Consider the following 19,739-nt stretch of genomic DNA (forward strand, 5'->3'; position numbering starts at 1 on the left):
AACCCCCGCCCCCCCCCCCCCAAAAAAAAAGCTGTATATATTCATGTGAGTCATCGCCCAGGCTAGAAAGGAATACAGTGAAGACCGCATGAAGAACACAGTAGGTACTAAATAATTTGAAAATTACCTATTATTTTTCCCTGTTAATCCAGAAATTTAAATAGCTAATTTTCTCTTAGTTCTAGATCTTCTGTCAAAAGGAGAGAATGTTAATATGTTAAATGTTAATATCCATTGATAACAGAACTCAAAAAGAGGAAAGCAACCCAATAAAAATGGGTAAAAGGCTTAACAGGCACGAGGAGGAGGCCTATGGATGGCAAGGAACCACATGGGGAAAAAAAGAAAAAAACCCAGAGCAGCATCATTTAGGCATTAGAGAAATGCCAATTTAAATGACAGTGAGTTTTCACTACATGCTTATCATAAAGTCTGTAATTAAAAAGACCTACTCTCTCAAGTGCTGGCAACGATGTAATGGAACCAGAATTCTCACATATTGCTGGTAGGAATGTAAAAATGGCACAATCACTTTGGAAAACAGCTTGACAGTCTCCTAAAAATTAAATCTATACCTACCATATGATCTAGCCATTCTACGTGTACACGTTTACTAAAAAAAATAAAGCATATGTCCATACAGAGAGCTGTATGTGAATATTTACAGCAGCTCTGTTTGTAACAGCAAAACCTGGAAACAACCCAAATGTCAATCAGCAGGTGAGTGGATGAACAAACTGTGGTACAGCCATAAATGGAATACTACTCAGCTCTAAAAGGAAACTAATAATACAGACAACATGGATGAATGCCAAAGGCATTATGCTAAATAAAAGAAGCCAGAATCAAAAGGCTACAAAAAGTGTAATTCCATATACGACAATCTACAAAGCACAGATCTACAACGATGGGGAACATATAAATGGTCACTAGGGTTTGAGAGTGAAGAGAGAGGGTTTGGCCGGAAATTTCAATGGAAGAGAGAACTATTCTTACCCTGAACGCGTGGTAGTTATGTGACTAATCACTGGGCAAAACTTCTAGAATCATACATCAAAAACAAAAAAGTTGTAAATTAAAGATAAGTAAATATAAATGACCTTGTAAATAAAGACTATGTCACCATATAGCCTGTAACACATCACCAACTACTTTATTATACTGAGATGAGAAAAAACAAGAACAGTACCTATTATTTTTGTGAAAATCCTTAAAAATATGCTCATAGGTCATGACAACTTTTCGCTAAACACCATTCTGTTATTTGACAATAATTGTAGTAGTCTTACACAATCACCAACACTTATCTGGTCATTCCAGATATCTGCCTGTCCCCAAGTCCCTATGCTAAGCAGTCCATTCATTCATTCATTCATTCATTCATTCATTCAGGATTTACTGAACATCAACAATGTGCCTGGCACTGTCTTAGGTATGACAAATACACTGGCAAACAGGACAGATAAGCTTCCTGCTCTCAGGAGGTTTACATCTAACTGGATGAAGTAAACAAAGATAACTGATAGGTATGCACTATGAAGGGAACAGAAGCCTGTGATGTGTTGTTAGAAGGGGGGGGGGTCACCACTTTATGAAGTAAATGCCTCTTCGAGAGGGTGACATTTGAGCTAATGCCAAGTGACAAGGAGCAGGCAACCAAAATCTGGGGGCAGAGCCTCAGCAGGGAGAACAGTAAGTGTAGAGGTCCCAGAGGGAAGGGGGCTTGGTTGGTCTGAGTCACAGAAAGGTCAGTGTGCAGAATGAGTAAGGAAAAAACAGATATTAAATAAAGTAGTCAGAGGTCTGATATTTGAGTGCTTTTCAGACCCTCGATTATTTTACTTTATGCTGCTTGCAATGAGAGTCAGCCAGAGGGCTTTATATCAGCCACATAATCTGATTTCTGTTTTTAAAACCCATCTGTCTTTCTTAGGACATTCAGTTTTCTTCTCTATCTCAAGCATTTGTTTCATCATTTACCTTAATAATGTGGCCTCAGGCAAATCATGAATACCATCTGAGCCTCAGTTTCCCTATCTGTAAAAACAGTAACACGGGTGGCCAGCAACTGCTTACATACACTGGGTCAAGGTGGCAGTTAAATATCTGAACCTGAAGCTAACTGCAGTCTCCCTTTTACCCTCAACTTCCCCAGACACTGCCCTCATCATTATCTGCTCTCCTTCTCACATTTTCCACCTCAATCAGAGCACAATCTCCTCTACCACCCTTTTCATATCTCACCTGTCCAACAAAACCCTCACTCTGATCCTGCTATTCCTTGGTGCTAGCATCTCTTCTCTCACCCTTTCTCTTTACCACTGAACAGATGCCTCCCAAGGGTAAACCCTGTGCCCACATCCCCCAAGTTTCTCCTCCTCTTTCTTCACTTCTTAATCAATCACAGTCTGATTCCCGTTCCTACCACTCTACAGAACTCCTTCTTGAAAAAATTACCAGCACCAACTACTCAGTCTAATTTCCAGTTTTCCTCACTCCCATCATCAGGTTTTGAACCACCATCTCCACTGATGAAAAGGATATAATAGACAAAAGGGCAGGATCGACTGCCAGCTCTGTTACCAACTGCTTTGCATGATATTGGAAAAGGCATGTGATCTCTCTGGACCGTCATTCCAGGCCTGGATTTATAGACAGTCTTAGAGCCCTTCTAATTTGGAAGGTCTAAGACTACATGAGTCCTTCCTTTGGCATCCATGACGCGGCACTATCTTAATTCTCTAAACAACTCTGTCTCCTTTATTAGGATGTGTTGCTCATCTCCCAAATGGGGTTCTATTCCTCCTAATGCCTCATACAAAGCACTGTAATCCACATTTGAGTCATAGATACAGTCTCTCCCTGGGCAATAGCACCCACATTGATGCCCTCAATTGCCACTTTTATGAAGAGGCCTCCCACACCTCCAGACCAACATTTCTACCTATAAGGAGAACTCTTACTATGAACTTAAACTCACATAACCAAGATAAATCATCACTTCTCCGACCTATTTCTTCTTGACCTCTCCATTTCCCTTAGTTTTTTACCATTATCCATGACAGTCAAACTTACAACTTGAGTTTTCACTGATTTTCCACATACTCGACCCTTCATTTCTACTTAACTATCAAACCCTCTCCTTTCCCTTCCTTGATAATTAAGTCCTAAAACCATTAGGCAAGACATAGCGAAGTAGAAATCCACAGTAGCGGGTAGGGTGTGAATAGGTGTCTTGGCCCACTGTAGGGCACCAAGCCCAACGGTAGCTCTGATGCCCAATGTAGGTGGGGGGGAGGGGCGGCCGACGGGAAGCATGCAAGTGTCCAGGTGTTCACATGTTCTAGTGCAGAGTAGTGGCCAAGCAGGGAGAGAACAGCCAGGCAGGGGGAGTCAGTGCTGGAGAGGACTAAGGAGCGCATCTGCTGGAGGGAATGTGGCCGTGTGAGCCAGAACGCTGTTAGATCCCAAAGGCAGACAGGAGATCATCTGCAGGGATGGGGGCACTCCTTGGAGAAACAGCTGACCCCAGGATGGGGCAGAAAAAGCACAAGATGGACCCAAAGCAAGTAACTTAATGTTAATTTCTTGATTTTGATTGTTATATTGCGGTTATGTGAGAGAATTTGCTTCTTTTCAGTTCTTCATAATGGACTGAATTTTTTTTTGGTAGGTTTGTGATTATTTCAAAACAAAAACCTTATACAATCATCTCCTACAAGGGCTTCTTCTGTAATGTCTCACATCGGTCCCTGTTGTCCCATTACCCTGTACATCCTTGCTCCAGAGAATCAGGTTCCCATTCCCCTGTACTGCTGCAAGGATTTCTTAACAAGGCTCCACCCCACAGCCACTGCCTAACTAAGGTTTTTCCAAAGTGAACTTCTGCTCATGCCACTTCCCTGCTCCAACATTTCAATAGTTCCTCATTACCTACCACATTAAGTACAAACTTCTTAGTGTGACTTTCAAGTTCTATTCCCTTCTAGTTCCAACAAACTAACCTCTTCCAGGCTTTCTTCTCAATTCCCTGTGTCACAGTCACCCATACAGCTTGATACATTCTGTGTTTTCTGCCCATCTCCAAGTTTTGCTCACGTAACTCCCTCCATCAGGAAATGACCACTCCTACCCTCTGTCAATTTTTCAAGACTAAGGATAAATATCAACTCTGACCACCACTACCCCGTCTCCTCATTTTCCAAAATTTGCCTAATCTTATACTGTCAGAATAAACAAACTTGACCTTGCCCACTGCAAACCTTATTTCATTCTGTTTAAATTAAAATTTTTATTTATAAGTCTCAATAACCCCTAATATATAAGGTAAGGATTCATGCCAATATGTCATAGCCACGGTTATGTATTCAGATCGCCAGTTATTAGCTCCCTCTCTCCCCCTAGTGAATTATCTTTTTAAGTATTCAAGTTACTTTTTGTTTGGCCACTTTCCTTCTTTATACTAGAGTTTTCTATTTCTTGCATAAATACAAGGGATTTCTACCTCTTTTCTACATAGATATTTGGGCCTTGCCCTTACCACTGACAATAATAAATCCAGAGGTTTCCAGGCATCAATGAAGTAACAAGTGTTTATATGTAATTCTAGTTTAACTTCATTATTACTTCACTAAAGAACAAAATAAAACTTTTAAAACTGAAAACAAAGCCTATATGTGACAAGTTTAAAACTAGAAATTCTAAAATTTAAGATGAAGACCACACATTTAGCACACTTCTATTTCCTGGGTCTTCACTAACAAACTTTGGAATGCAGTCCACAAAAATACACAATTAATGACTATATTTAAGTTCCATATACAAGCTACTATTTTCTTCTTGATTTGAATTTAGAAGTGAAAGAGAATGATACACTGCACAGCAGGAGAGCTGAAATTTTACCAGTAGATGAATAGTACGAAACTAAAGCAACAGTTGAAAGCCTAGGAAAAAAAATATTATTTTGGAGAAAAAAATTAATGGCATCAAAGACATTAGGGGAAGTGAAGTGTTACTCCTAAACTACTTGTGATCAACAGAACATCTGGTACCACTCTAAACATTGCAAGTATAGAAAAGGTCACACACATCCCGAATTTTACTCCTGCAAAAGGCATCAAATCCCTAAACACTACATCCCCCGTCTTAGTTCTAACACACTACTGCTAGGTATGCAACCAACCAGAACAGTCTGAAGTTGAATAATTTGAGTTTATTTAACTGAAACCAGGGCTTTTATCTCCATTTTTAAAGTACGCAGTAAACAGTTCTAAGTATACTAACTACATTTAATATTTTAGGTAATAAAAACTAGACATACTGACATATAAATGTAAGACAGTTGTGATGTTAAAAGCAAAATTTATCAAAGAAAACTCTACATAGCAACTTGTTCATTAAAAAGCACTAAGGGTTTTTTTTTTCCAATAAAATTATCACTACTCTTACCAGAAATACCATAAATGAATGAAAGTGGATGAATCATCAGGAGAAGCAAGTCTCATTGTGAAACCATTTCTAAAAATATTATTTAGAATACTAACTGGGAGAAATTCTAGGTACACTAGCAATTTCAAAATCAAAATATTGTAAGACAAATAATAAGAAAAAGAAGGTTCCAGGTTTTCGCTTCCAAATGACCTAACTAATTCGTAACGGATTTGTTTCTTTACTAGAGGAAGCATGAATAACCACGCCAATTCCACCTCCCCACCAAAGGAAAAAAAAATTCAGTCTTTCATACTTTGCATTACACAGAGATATTTGATCTCACTGGTTTACTCAGAAAGTTTGTTAAGAGACAGGGCAACTTTTCTAACAAACTCCTTGAATTCTGAGGCTTTGGGTGTACTACAGAAGGTGAACTTTTAAAAACTCTAGGGACAACTGAAAAAGAAAAAATAACTGTAGGTTATTTACTAAATTGTTTCATCCTATCATGGAAAAAAATGCAGCACAGAATAAGATAAACACCTTATCACTCATCTTGAAGCCTACCAGAAGATGCCCTTTGAAACAGTGAACTTTACATTCAAAGGTCTAAGTCAATGTTACCGCTGTGTTATGATGCTATCAGTGTGACTATGACCATCGCCATATACATCAATGTTGTGTCAACAGGAAAACCCTGTCTTCAAAAGGAATGGTGCAAATTAAAAGAAAAACAAATTCATAGTGAGTATCAAATTTTACAAAAGACCTGATTTAAATAACCTCTGCTTTTCAAATTGAAATAAGTCACACTACTTGTTTTTAAATGGTAAATGTCAGGGCACCTGGGTGGCTCAGTCCGTTAAGCATCTGACTCTGGATCCAACTTTGGCTCTGCTCAGGTCATGATCTCATGGTCTGTGAGTTCGAGCCCCTTGTCAGGCTCTGTGCTGACAACTCAGAGCCTGGAGCCTGCTCCAGATTCTGTGTTTCCCTCCCTCTCTGCCCCTCCCCTGCTCATGCTCGGTCTCTCTCTCAAAAATAAACAAACATTTAAAAATAATAAAAACAAATGGTAAATGGCAAGAACATTTTTCTATCCAGGACACCCTGGAAACTACAGACCTAGGCCTGTAAATATACTCAAAACCAGCTTAGCAAATATGTTAAAGGATATTACACAAACAGAACTCCAAGGAGACTGCACAGCTACTCCATGGTTTTGCTGCCAGACCCTCAGGAGAGCACAGAGTTCAACACATCCACTTTAAATGAAGACACTGAGGCCAACAGAAGCTGTGACTCACCATGGTCACAGTTTTGTTTGTGTCCCAGCTGAAAGGGAAACTCCAATCGACATGACACAACTAGGTCCAGTGTCCATCCTCAAAGCTTTACATTCAGCTTGTGTCATAATTTACTTTACACTGTGGTGCTCGAGCAATCCACTCACTGGAAATGATTAACAGGCAGATGGCTTTCGTCACCGCTCTCACAGGATGCCCACAGAGAGGAGGACAACACACACTTCACGGCCATTACTCACTTCTATCAGCTTGAAAATTTAACGAGAGGAGAATCGTTTTTCTTATTTGAATAGGGCACTCCTTCCTCAACATAATATTCAGGAAGGCTAACATAAATAAAGTAATAACCTCTTTTTTCATTCACTACCAAAGGCTGTAGAGAACAGAAGAGACCAGCAATTCTCACCTTTGGGGTCTTAGGACACCTGCCCACTCTTAAAATGTACAGAGGATTCCAAAAAGCTTTCCTTTAGGTCAGTTAGATCTAATGGTATTTACCATGTTAGAAATTAAAACTAATATTAATTTTAAATCATTTAAAACTAGGAAGCCCTTACATATTCACATGAGCATATGTTAATGAGAAAAATAAGTGTTTCCCAAAACAAAAACGTCAGTGAGAAGAGTGGCACTGTTTTACATCCTTCAAGCCTATTGTCTCACTTAAGACAGTGCTGGATTTTCATATCTACTTCTGCTTCAATGTGTGGTTATGTGGTGACAGGTTTTGGTTCAAGGATATGAAGAAAATCTGGCTTCATATGAATATGTTCTTGGAAAAAGGAGGAGTATCTTAATGATCACTGGAGATAAATGCAGTGTGATTCTTTGACACTACACTGAAAACTGCAACTGAGTAGTTTCTCAAAGGTTAGTTGCAGTGCAGAATCTGAAACCCTTTGAGTGAACTCTTCATACACTAGATCACTGGTCAATCTTCCATTCTGAGTGGATCTTTTACTGATGCATGATCTTTCACTCCACAACCCTCCTTGAGAGGGTCTCAGGAATCCCAAACAACACTTTGACACCTACTAGAAAACAGTCTCGAGCTCAATCTAAAGACGAAGGTTATTACAAAACCTACAAACAGTCACACACTGCCTTGATCCTCCACAACTTGTTTCTTTATTCCCCATCCCCCAGAATGGGATATCATCATCCCACATTAAGATATAGACAAAAAGGTTCAATTTTGATCCAAAAGGCACAAAATAAGAGACCAGGGATGAAGCATAGAGGAGGTTAAATGAAATATTACAACATGTAAACTGCCATCTAGAAAAAAAGTCTAAATATCTTCTGATCCTTGAGCCTTTATTCTGAGAATGATCAAAACAATGGGTTTTGATAATATTCACCAAAAAAAGCTGTAAAGAATCAGTAGGCTATAAGTGACTTTGAATAACAATAAAGCTTTGTTATTAAAAGTTTTGGGAAAACTTCTACAAACTAGCAATGATACTAACACGTATGTAAATAAAATGAACCCTCTCTGATCATAGTAACCCATACAAGAAGAATTTTGCAATACTCCAGGAGAGACACTGAACAATACCTCCAATGCCCACAAACACCGGGTTGGCTCAAGGTCACTGATTCATGTTAACATGTTAAAGGCTATGGGTCACTAGACCATCTGGAGGGGCTTCAGGAGTGTAAAAACTACAATTAAGGTAGTAGAAAGAGTATGCAGAACAATACAAAGAACTCATGATTTTATCTACTATATCTCTACTATTTACCCAAAGCAACTGCCTTCAAAACTAAAAAAAGCATAAATAGAAATGTAGTGGCAGGGCCGCCTGGGTGGCTCAGTGAAGCTCAGGCTATGATCTCCTGGTTGCGAGCCCCTAGTGGGGCTCCGTGTTGAGCATGGAACCTGCTTGGGATTCTCTCTCCCTCTCTGCCCCTTCCCCCGCTCATGCTCCCTCTCTCTCAAAAAAAAATAAACATTAAAAAACAAACAAACAAAAAAAGAAATATGATGGCAAATGTATGGTGCCTAACCATGAAAAATGAGAATTTAATCATAAGAATTATCAACAAATATTTTTCAACCATGTATAAAATATTTCTTTAAAATATTGTATAATTTCATATAATGAAAACAAAAAAATTAACAAAAACTAAAAATTGTGCAAACTAATCAAATGTTAACAGCAAAATCTAAAATGTATGTAATACCTATTGCATATCAGATGATATGCAAAGTGCTTCTCATAAATTAACTCAATTATCGTAACTCCCTTTGAGATGGGTACATTGAATTCTTTTTCTTTTCTTTCTTCTTTCTCCCCCAGATAAGAAAACTAAAGCCCAGAGGTGAAGGTATATGGGTAGCGACACAAAGCAATTAAGTGGCAGAGCTGGGATTTCAACCAGGGCAGCATGCCCTCAACTACCAGGCTATACTCCCTCATACTAACTCACTAAAAACATCACTTAAGAAAATATCAACATCATGTGCAAAATTTCCTTCTCTGAAAGTAAAACAAAGCACTAGCAGTAGACCACATGCTGAGTTTGTTTCTGATGAAAGCCATGCTGTCTTGGGCTATCTTTCATTACGGTTTAGAATTTAAGAGACTGAGAGGCAGGTTCACAGTATGACATAGTTCATGCAACGGAGAACTGTTATAACGTATCCTGTAAATGGAATGTTTGCTTCCATAAAGGTCAGAAGAGCAAGGTTTGCATTGATGACAAGGAAAAGAATGCACAAATTCAAGTTTTAGCTTTTGGTTCATAAGGAAGACAGAAGGAGAATGATACAGAAATACACGTAAACCCTCTATTGCTAATGGGAAGAACCTCTCTCCCACAACATAAGTTTTTAAGGAACATATCCACATATTCCTAAATGCCAAAGGAATGAACCATATCTAGGAAATCTATTCTTTATATTTTCAGTAAAGGGATCATTTATCACAACCATGTAATAAAACCAGTACCGAAGCAAAGTTCAATTCAAGTATTCACTGTATAACTTAGAACCACCCTTTATAGTCATATCAAAAATCTTCCTTGTTTTTTTTTCTAGATACATACAGTATGCTATCTGCAAAAAGGAAAGTCAAGAGATATTTTACAGTAAGTAAAGCATGTCTTCTTGCAGATCTTAAAAGTTATAAATCTACCAATTCAAAACTGCTGTGACATGTTTCACTTACAATATGAGTAAGAAAGCAAGACTGTCCACTTAGTAATTTCAGATGTGCTGAGTCTTTAAAAAGCCCTCACAGTTAAGGAAATGATTTATTTGTATTGAGAACCATGACTTATATACAATTAACCTACCTAGAAAAGGACGAAGAGGGTGCAGAGCTAGTGGTAACAGATTTGGGGTTCAATTCCATATTTCACAAACATTGAAGTGACTAATTTAAAAAAAAAAAGCTAAGAAAAAAAAGACTAAAACCACAAAGAAATGAATTTAAAACAATTCTAGTGAACCGGTGTACAGCTAAAGAAAAAAACAGTCTGCTAAAGTAAATACAGTATCATGCAGTACACAACACGCTTTTCCTAAACATCTACAACGGGCAATGTGGAAACGGGGGAGGAGCCACCCATATATGCTCACTCCTTCAAAATCAACACCAGTATTTTCTAAAAGATTTTAAGAATTCTTTTTTCTCTACTTCAAAAACGCAGTAACATATACGAACAAGGAAAGACGGGAGCACTCAATGACCATTCTGAATAAAATAAAATAAAATAAAATAAAATAAAATAAAATAAAACCATAAACTGAAGTGTGTTTAAAATTATCAACTGTAAATACTTTTTCAACATTTTATAAAGCCATGATTTTCACAAAAGGAGGAAAAGCCAACTTACCTGGATACGTTTTCTGGAATGTATTCTAGAACTGGATATCCATCACTTCTTCTAGAAGACAGGTCACCATGTGATTTCCATGACTCCACTAAAGTATTAACAGGAGGAAAGGAACTCAGATGTTGGAAAGATTGGTCTCTAGCCGATCGTGATAGAGATATTGTACCTTGAGCACCAATCCTGTAGTGAAAGGACTGTCCACCTGAATTCACACCAACAATAGCAGATGAAGGGATGCTGGCTTCTGGGTAATAGCTCCCATCATCTGGTTCCTGTTTAATCCCCATTGGGAATCCGCTGCCTTCACAGTTACCATCAAAGCCCGGCACAGGTGGTCCTAAAATTCCTGATAGAGAATAATAGTCTTTATCATCCATAAAGGAAAAATATGAACCATCCATAAATGGAAATGGGTTTACTGTTGGATTCCCTTTAAAAGAGGTGCCTGAACACGAATGCTTGGTTGATTCTTGTTTTATTGGTACTGAGAATGGGGAATCGGAATTTATTTTGCTATTTCCTCCTAGACATGAGCTGCTAAAAGCCCCATCTGGCTCTGGTTTTATGTACTGGACAATGTTAAGCTGGCCAGTCACCCCATTGGAGATGGCATTTTCTACTTCCTCACTCTTAGGAAAGGGGACCTCATGAGCACCTTTCTCATGTGTGTCTGGACTAGGAACCACATCCCGGGCTGCACTGGATCCGGCAGGGGTGCCAGAGGCAGTGTAGCTGAAGGCATTGTTTACAGGGCTACAGATAGATCCCACAGTACTAGCCGTTGGACTGGAAAGCGTGGATCTGTTGTTTGTGTTGGAAGGGCTGGAAACAGAGCACCTTGAGTTGTTGACGTTTGCAGGGCTAGACACAGAGGATCTCAGAGTGACGTTAGTAGGACTGGAGACCGGAGATTTTACACTGCAATGACTCGGAGGGCTGGATATTGGGGATTTCATGCTACTTAATGGACTTGAGAGAGGAGAGCCCACATTACTGGCGTGTGCCGGGCTGTGTGACCTGGAGCCTCGGTTTTCAACATTAGGGGAGCATGTCAAAGGAGTCCCCTGGGTGATAGGGCTGTGCACTGTGAAGCTGCCAAAGCTGGCAGACGTGGAGGAGACAGAGCTGATACCTGCAGGGCTGCAAACTGAAGAGGTCATGTTCAGGGGGCTGCAAACGGACGGACTCTTCTCGTGACACATGATAGGACTTTTAACAATGGCACGCATGACCCCACCATTCACAGAGCTCCCGGAGTCAGACAGGAAGGACCTCAAGGGCCTGTTCACACCACCTAGAGTGGAAGGATGATGGCCATTTTCTTTATAAAATTTCACCAGCTGTTCAACATTTTGATAAATCTTTGCTGGACTCATGCTTCCTTGTTGGTTCTGCTGATCGTAGGTGTAGTCAGCATCTCTTACGGAGTCCATGTATAAACCCATGGACTCAGCTACAGTTGCTGCAAGCTCCTTGGACTCCAGCTCAGTTTTAATATCAGATGTTAAAATCCCAGACCGATTATTGTCTTGCTGAAGGCAAGGGAGTAGTTCGTGTTTTTCTTTGCTGCTTCCTTGAGTACTGTTGTTTGGAATAGCACCGGAAACACAGCTTACGTTGACAATCTCCATGTAGTTATTCTCATCAGTCCTCTCTGTAGGTCCCAGGGAAGAATGTTCCACAGCCTGAGAAACTTGACCCCACCGTCTTTCCATATCTAGACCTTCAGGGAGACTGTGGTAGCCTTTGGTCTCCATAGCTAACAAATAAATTTATATTAAAAAATTGAATTAGAGTCATTTATAGCAATATCACTCTAGAAGACATTCTCAAGTTGCATTTACTAAACTATAAATGCATATTCTACTTATAAACAGTACCTCTGGTTATATTAAAATTATTACCTTTTTGGGTGCTGTTATAAAAGAGTCCTGACTATAACTTGTCCAGAGGCCAGAATATGAGCAGCAATCATACAAAAGCATTTTGCATGTAAATAAAAGTAACATATCTGGTATAATACAGGCTTTAGAATTTGCAAAGAATGTCTACGAATGTCAACTCATTTAATATTCTGAGTAACCTGGGGACTGATGAGGCAGACAAGGAGGAAACTAAGGGCTTAGGAATATGGTTTATTTGCCCAAAGTCAAAGACATAATAAGTGATGAATATGGGCTTAAAACTAAATCTTCTGAGTCCACAATGTTTGGAGTCTTTCAGCATATGGAAGCTGCTTTCCAGATCTAATATGTGGTTTTATTAAAAACAATACGGAAATGCAATCAATATTACCATTTCTCAATATAAAGTTATCAAGTGAATTATCACAGGAAAAAACAATTTAAGATTTTTAAAAAAAAATAAGATTTTCTTAAAACGGATTAGTGATGAAGATAATCCAGTGTCACTTCTAAAAAGAAAAGATTCATATATCCTGATTAAGATGGTCCACAGCTCAGACAGGCAGTATGAGAACCTGGGAATGTCAGCACCAGATTCTCTGTATCTCAATAGTGACACGGACTTCAACATGTATCCTTATTTAGTGGTACCTCTGCTATAAAGACTTCCAGCAGAGACAGTTTTATTTTCAATAGAAAATGGAGGAAATATGAGATGAGTCCTGACGATTTATGTGTTCATTCATTCAACAAATATTTACCAAGTGCATGCTACATCCTAGGCCTTTAATCAGTCACTGAATCTATAGTGATAAACAAAACAGGTACAGTCCTCATCCTCGGGGAGCCCACAGGTTTGTTTCGTTTTTTTCTAAGATATACAATCATATCTACTGACTCTATATAAATTTATTTCATATACAAAATCATTATAATAGGCTATATTTACATAATTCAATGCATTATATGATTCAATGGAACATTATAAGTCTCTTATTTACCTTAACGAGGTCAGTAAAACTATTATCCAAACGATAGAGTGGGGAGACCAAGGCACAGGCCATACAGCTATATAGCAGGGCTGAAAACTGATCCCAGGTCTCTCTACAGCAAGGGATCCCCACCCTGGGACTAACGACATTTGGGACTTGATAATTCTTTGTGGAGAAGGTCTGTCCTTCCGCACTGTAAGATGTTTAGCAATATCTCTAACACCTGCACATTAGACTCCAGTAGCATTCCCCATCCCCAGCTGTGACAAACAGAAATGTCTCCACATTGCCAAATGCCCCTTGGGTGTTCGCAGGAGTAGGGGGCAATATTTACCCACCTTTTGAGAACCATCACTCTCAAGAAACATATTTTAAAGAAAATTAACTCATTCTCAGTACAAATTTCATTGGTACATTGTAATATACAAAACTGCTGAAGTCATTATGTATACATTTTTCAAATCCTTTAGGTCTGTAAACAATCCATGACCCAAATAAAAGTCCAATGCAGTTTCTGCAGTTCTGTATGCCAATATTACTTTAGGCCCACTCATCCTTTCCCCCACCTTGACCATGCACTACCTCCATCCTCTCTGGCTTCTCCTCATGAAAGAGAGACCAGGAAATCTTCCGGCTACAGAACTTGTATTAACTAACACAGAAAAATAAGAGAATGGCTCTACTAAATAAACTGGCAATAGATATCACAAAGCTGTATATTGACATTTAATACATAAACTGAGTACCGTAAATACCTCTTACTTTTTTGTATTCTACACTAGATTTTAAGAGGCAGAAACTTTATCAGTTTCACCACTGCATCTCAAGCAGATACCTAGTACAAATAAAAAGTTTTTCTCCATAATATAATTGATACTCAACTTGTGATGGTTAAAATCTAGCATGTAGCCTACTTTTAAAGAACATTATTCTATAAGTTCCTAAGGACAAGTCAATCACAAAACAGAGGAAAATGAATCAAATTACAACAGTTGTTTATCTGGTAACTCTAGCCAAAAAATTTAGTATGGATGAAAGACAAGTTGAAATATACATATATATATACACACACATATGTGTGTGTGTGTGTGTGTGTGTGTGTGTGTATCTGGTTAATGGGGCTTCTGCTAATACTGTCCTCTATTGAAAAACCATTTAGTTACGGACATAGGTTGAAAAATACAAATATTCTGTGTTTCTACTTCTACCTAAGAATATTCTGTCCTCCCCATACCAAACTTTAACAGATGCATATCTAAGGTATAGATGTTTCAGCTCCAAATTGATTAAACACCACAAGAAACATGTCTACTCATGTTCAAAGCTGAACATCTTGAGGTGCCTGGGTGGCTCAGCTGGTTAAACACCCGACTTCAGCTCAGGTCATGATCTCATGGTTCAGGAGTTTGAACCCCACATAGGGCTCTGTTATGACAGTGAGGAGCCTGCCTGGGATTCTCCTTCTACCTCTCTCTCTACTACTCCCCCATTGGCTCACGTGCACTCTCTCCCTCTCTCAAAATAAATAAATAAAAATAAACTTAAAAAAAAAAAATGAACGTCTTCTGTGTATTCTCTGTGTACGCCCTTCTCCCGGAGCCCTGTCCTTAAATCCACATTCTCGTCTTGGTGAACTGCACCACGCTCAACCCTAATGGCTGCAAGTCACCCTTGCCTAGGCACCCTTGCCAAAGGCCTCCAAAGGCTCCAGCCTCCCCACCTTCCACCTACAGCTGCATTATTCATCTGCACCCCCATACTCCTCCCACCCCAAGCAACAGGCCTATGTACCCTGAGTCTGAAAGGAGAATCCCCATCTCCAGATCCCTTTCCAAAAATCCATTCTCCAAATGTCTTTTTTGGAAGACAAAATTGGGGAATGGATTTTTGGAAAGGGTGATCACTTACTGCTTTTTCAAAGTTTCACACTGTAAATCTGCATGCTAAACTCCTGAGAAGTTTTCCAGAACAGAAACCTGTTTCCTTTATAATCCAATGTCCTTTAAATAATTTGGCCACTTTCCCCTTTTTTCACAACACCTACTAATATTCTAAAGGATGCCTTTCATCATACTGCCCTAAAGTAGGAGCCAAATCTAAGACTTGTGAGGCTACACGAAGATTCAAAGAGAAATGACATGGGAGATAGCAGGCAAGTACAATCTTAAAGCACTCCGCAAGGAAGCACCTTATCAACTAACATGCAGCTGATCACAACTTTCCAAGTTCTGTTTGGCTAGCCTTGAGCTCTTAACAATAACATAAAACAGCCTGCATTTCACCACATTATCAACTGGGCTATCATTAAAGAGTTTGCAAAAGGCTTCACTGAAATCTAAATTAGTTCTGTTGAAGGTACTATGTTCATCTACCGACTTAATGCACTTCTCAACAAAGAAAATAAAGGTTCGCAACAGAAAGGCACAAAAGGACAGAGAACATCTAGTATCTGTATGGCTTCTACTGCAAAGATTTTTCAAGATCAGAGTTCTTAAAAATTTAGGAATATTAAAAGATTTTATACTGCATTCCCCCTATTATTTTAATCAGTCTTCTCTGTAAACAAATAAGCTAGGCATTTATTTCCTATGTTCTCCAAGAAACCCAGGTTATCTTTTTGGAACTAGCACAATAACAATGGCTAGATCAGAATTTCAGTTAACCTGAAAGTACAGGTAAATAATGAAAATTTTAGTTGATGAATATGATCCTCATAGAACTTAACAACCAGAGGGTAAAGGGAAAGTTTTTGTTACTGAAGTAGAAGATGAAGCAGATACTAGTATACATATCTAGCTTATACAGAATCAGACTTGTCTCCCTTACATCGGGGAAACTGTAACAGAGTCTCTCTTGGGACAAAGACAAAAACCAGGATGACCCTTTAATTTTCATGCAAATGACCTCCCCCAAAACATAAAGGAAATTTCACAAAAGTATGAAAAAGCACTGATAGAAGTTCAGTTTAAGTTATGCATATGCTCTTTAACACTATTTTTGCAAAGGACAAATCTGACTTTAAAATTTTGTTTTACAGTCTGTGTTAAGTTGTTCTTTTCCATAAGGAAATAGCTTTTTTCAAGAATATTAACAAAGATTCTTGCCAATTTATATTCTATCTGAAAACACTTTCACTTTTAACATCCCCCCCAAACCTAGTCCCACTTAAAACATATCATTTTCAATAGTTATTTCACTATAATATGGCACTTTAAAGACATAATCTTAAAGTCACAATTTTCACTGGTTGCGTCCTTGTAAAAGTTTGCCATATGTAACTACTTTTATGTCATCCCCACTATAGAACGATTATTATGTTCCCCTCCTTTATAAAGAAGGCAAATGATAGAAACCTGCCCAAGGTCACCTAAGAGTGCGGGAGAACCAGTTAGAACTGAGCACACCTGATTTCTATTCACTCACCTAATTCACTGAGCCACCTGATCTTTCTAAAATCCCCAAGCCACACTATTTCTCCCTTAAAGGAAAAAGCTCCCCTTTAGATTATTTTTTTAAACTTCCATGCTCAGGCATTTTAACCATAGTGTGCCTTTAACTCAAACATAAAATTAAAACTTCACAGAACTTCACAGATGGAGAACGCTGTTATCATTACATTATGATGTAAATACCATCAATAACAGCACCTAGAGAAATGGCAGTACAAATGTTAAAAAAGTATATTAGTGAATTAGAAATTCGGTGGTTGCCAAAACTTGTCTGCTATCAAACAAAAGTTTTCCTAACTTCTAGGTTATAACAAATATTTAAAATTGATGGTGCCCTAAACCATTATGATTTAAACCTGGTCTTTTAAAATTCAGTAGTAGGGTACGGATGACATCAAAAGAAGCTTCATCCCTCTCCCCTGCCTTTAGAATTGCAACTGATGCCACAGAAAGCAGTAGCCTCTCTCAACAGTTTTATAAATACTAGGGTACGGTAATTGCACGAATTTCCAGAGTCCCCTTCATACAGGCACCATCAGGATTCTGTATCTCCTTCAACTGCCCTTTTCCGCTACACCTCCAGCTAAGATCTGGGTGCTTCCGCAATTGATAGAGGAAAGAAATACTATTCAAATGTCCTTTAAAAATTGTAAAAGGAAAACGATTCGAAATTCATCCTTGGGGAATGGGAAGGGTGGCAGACCTCCCACTGCCAAAGGCGGCTGAAAGCTGCTCGTTAGAGGGCATTTATCCAAAGTGGCCAAACTTTCCCAAAATAGTCCTCTGGCGGCCAAAGGGGGGAAAAAGTGGAAAACCAAAACAAAACAACAAGCACGCAGCACCATACTGACTGTGCCTCCGGATTACGCAGCCACTTCTCTCTGCAAAGTGCACGCTCCCGTGCCGCGGCCGCAAGCCGAGTCCGGCAAGCGGCGCCCCGCAGCGCACCCCTACACACCTGCCTCGGCCGGGGTCCGTCTCTCGGCGTCTACCTGTTGCAGCGCTCACCAACGCCACGACACCCCTGCTGCGGAGCCCCCCTAAATCCAACCACATCCAGGCCAGCGAGTGCCGCTCTCCCTGCAGCAAGAGAGCCCGAGGCAGCAACGCTCTTGCACCCAGGTGACTGACTGCACGGGCTTCCTCCGAGCAGCCTGAAGTTGGCTTGCTTCTCTCCGGCCCAATGACACCCCGGGCGCGGAGGGGCGGAGAGGAGGGGGCGGGGGCAGGGCCAGGGCCGGGGCAGCCGAAGTGGGAAGGGAAAGAGGGAGAGAGGGCGGGCAAAAGCCCGGAGGGGGAGTGGGCCAGCTCCAGGGCCGGGGTGGTCACATGTCCAGATAAAGTTCAGGTTGCTATCCCGCCCCCCTGAGCCCTTCCCATTGGCCCGGAGGGAAGCAAGGCTCCACGCTACACAGGTCAGGCGGGCTTCTCATTGGACAATCGTGGCTGTCAGTCACCAGGAGGGCGACATGACTGATACAAAGTTGCTGCGACACAGCCTAGACTCGGCAGCTCCCTTAAAGCCGCAGCCACGGCGGGCGCTTGGGGTGCCAGGCAGCAGCTACGGCACTGGGCACTAGGCACCATCCACACGCTGACCCCAGCCCCTCTCGCTCCACTGCCCCAAACTTGCTCGCGCCCACCTGACTCTCCTCCTAGCCGACCTCAGGCTATCTGGAAAGACGTGAAAAGTGTGGTGACGCGGAAGAAGTCGGTTTTTCCGAGATCCAGTCAAGATGTTGTTCGCTCATGCTCTCCACCTGCAGCGCCAGGTGAGCGGCAGTCCTGGCCGAGGCACCGCCCACACGTCCGCGCGCAGGGGAGGACTCCTAGTGGGCTTTGCCCGACCCCCGAGGTTCCTCTCCCCGCCCCTTTCCTCGGTCATGCGAGTTACCTCTCAGCGGAGCAGCCGCAGCGTTGCTGCCAGCGAGCAAAAGGATCACGTTCCCACTCGATTTGAATTTCCTTGTTTTAACCGTGCGGGAAAAGTGGGTAATTTCAGTGCAGCCAAAGCCCTTTAAACGCAGCCTCTGTCCCACCCCCACCCACCAAAAAAAAAAAAAAAAGGACCAAAGNGGATTTTTCCACTAGCTCAATTTGAAAGAAAGCTTACCATCGAGGATATTCACCTCTTTATAATGGGGGGAAGGGGGTGCGCATAATCGGGAGAAACATACAGGAGGGGGGGAGGAATCAAACAGTTTTCTAAGGATCCAGTGACTGCAAGAAGAAATTTCGGTTTCCCTCCAACCGCCCCCACCTTGACTCTCCTCTCGCCCACCCAAACGCTGTAGTTACTAAGCAAAAGGATGGGCTTCTTAACTTTGATTTCTAAGGACTTTGAAGCTCCGCGTCTGAGTCTCGGCTTTAGGCTCCCGGCTGGCCGGGAGTCAGCGCCAGTGACGTACACACCTAAATCTGGTCCCCCGGCCCACGGCGACCCGCAGTCCGGTGGCGGCAGCTGTGCAGGTCCAGCCTCACCCTTGTCTTGANCTCGGCTTTAGGCTCCCGGCTGGCCGGGAGTCAGCGCCAGTGACGTACACACCTAAATCTGGTCCCCCGGCCCACGGCGACCCGCAGTCCGGTGGCGGCAGCTGTGCAGGTCCAGCCTCACCCTTGTCTTGATCCNTGCCCAAAGGCCCCTCCTCTCTTTACAGTAATTAAGCTTCGGGATTCCAGACCCAGAACGCAGGAAGGCTCGAACTCTCCGCCGCTGCAGGTAGGGAACTCCCTGGCGGCGGGGACGACTCGGTGCTCGGCAGTCCCCTGCGCAGAGCGCGGTCGAGAGGCCCCCGGGACCCCGCAGCCGGGGGT

The 19,739-nt window shown here is 41.1% G+C and overlaps 1 protein-coding gene across 2 annotated transcripts in view; it reads right to left on the reverse strand.

Moving 5' to 3' along the window:
- The window catches only part of NR3C2 (nuclear receptor subfamily 3 group C member 2), a 343,432-nt gene extending 324,077 nt beyond the window's left edge, over positions 1-19,355 (reverse strand). Inside the window, exons 1-2 of one of the 2 annotated variants that reach the window (XM_077770731.1) lie at positions 19,338-19,355; positions 10,581-12,339 (exon numbers count right to left, since the gene is read on the reverse strand). In XM_077770731.1, coding sequence (XP_077626857.1) covers positions 10,581-12,337 — 1,757 coding nt within the window. In that variant the 5' untranslated portion in view covers positions 12,338-12,339; positions 19,338-19,355. Of the gene's footprint in view, positions 1-10,580; positions 12,340-17,883; positions 18,080-19,337 lie in introns of those variants that run through there. The other variant, XM_077770725.1, reaches the window with a different exon arrangement.
- Between the last annotated feature and the right edge of the window lie 384 nt (positions 19,356-19,739).

The sequence above is a fragment of the Crocuta crocuta genome, unplaced genomic scaffold (genome assembly GCF_008692635.1).
Source record: "Crocuta crocuta isolate KB4526 unplaced genomic scaffold, BGI_CrCroc_1.0 scaffold345, whole genome shotgun sequence".
NCBI classification, from domain to species: Eukaryota; Metazoa; Chordata; class Mammalia; order Carnivora; family Hyaenidae; genus Crocuta; species Crocuta crocuta.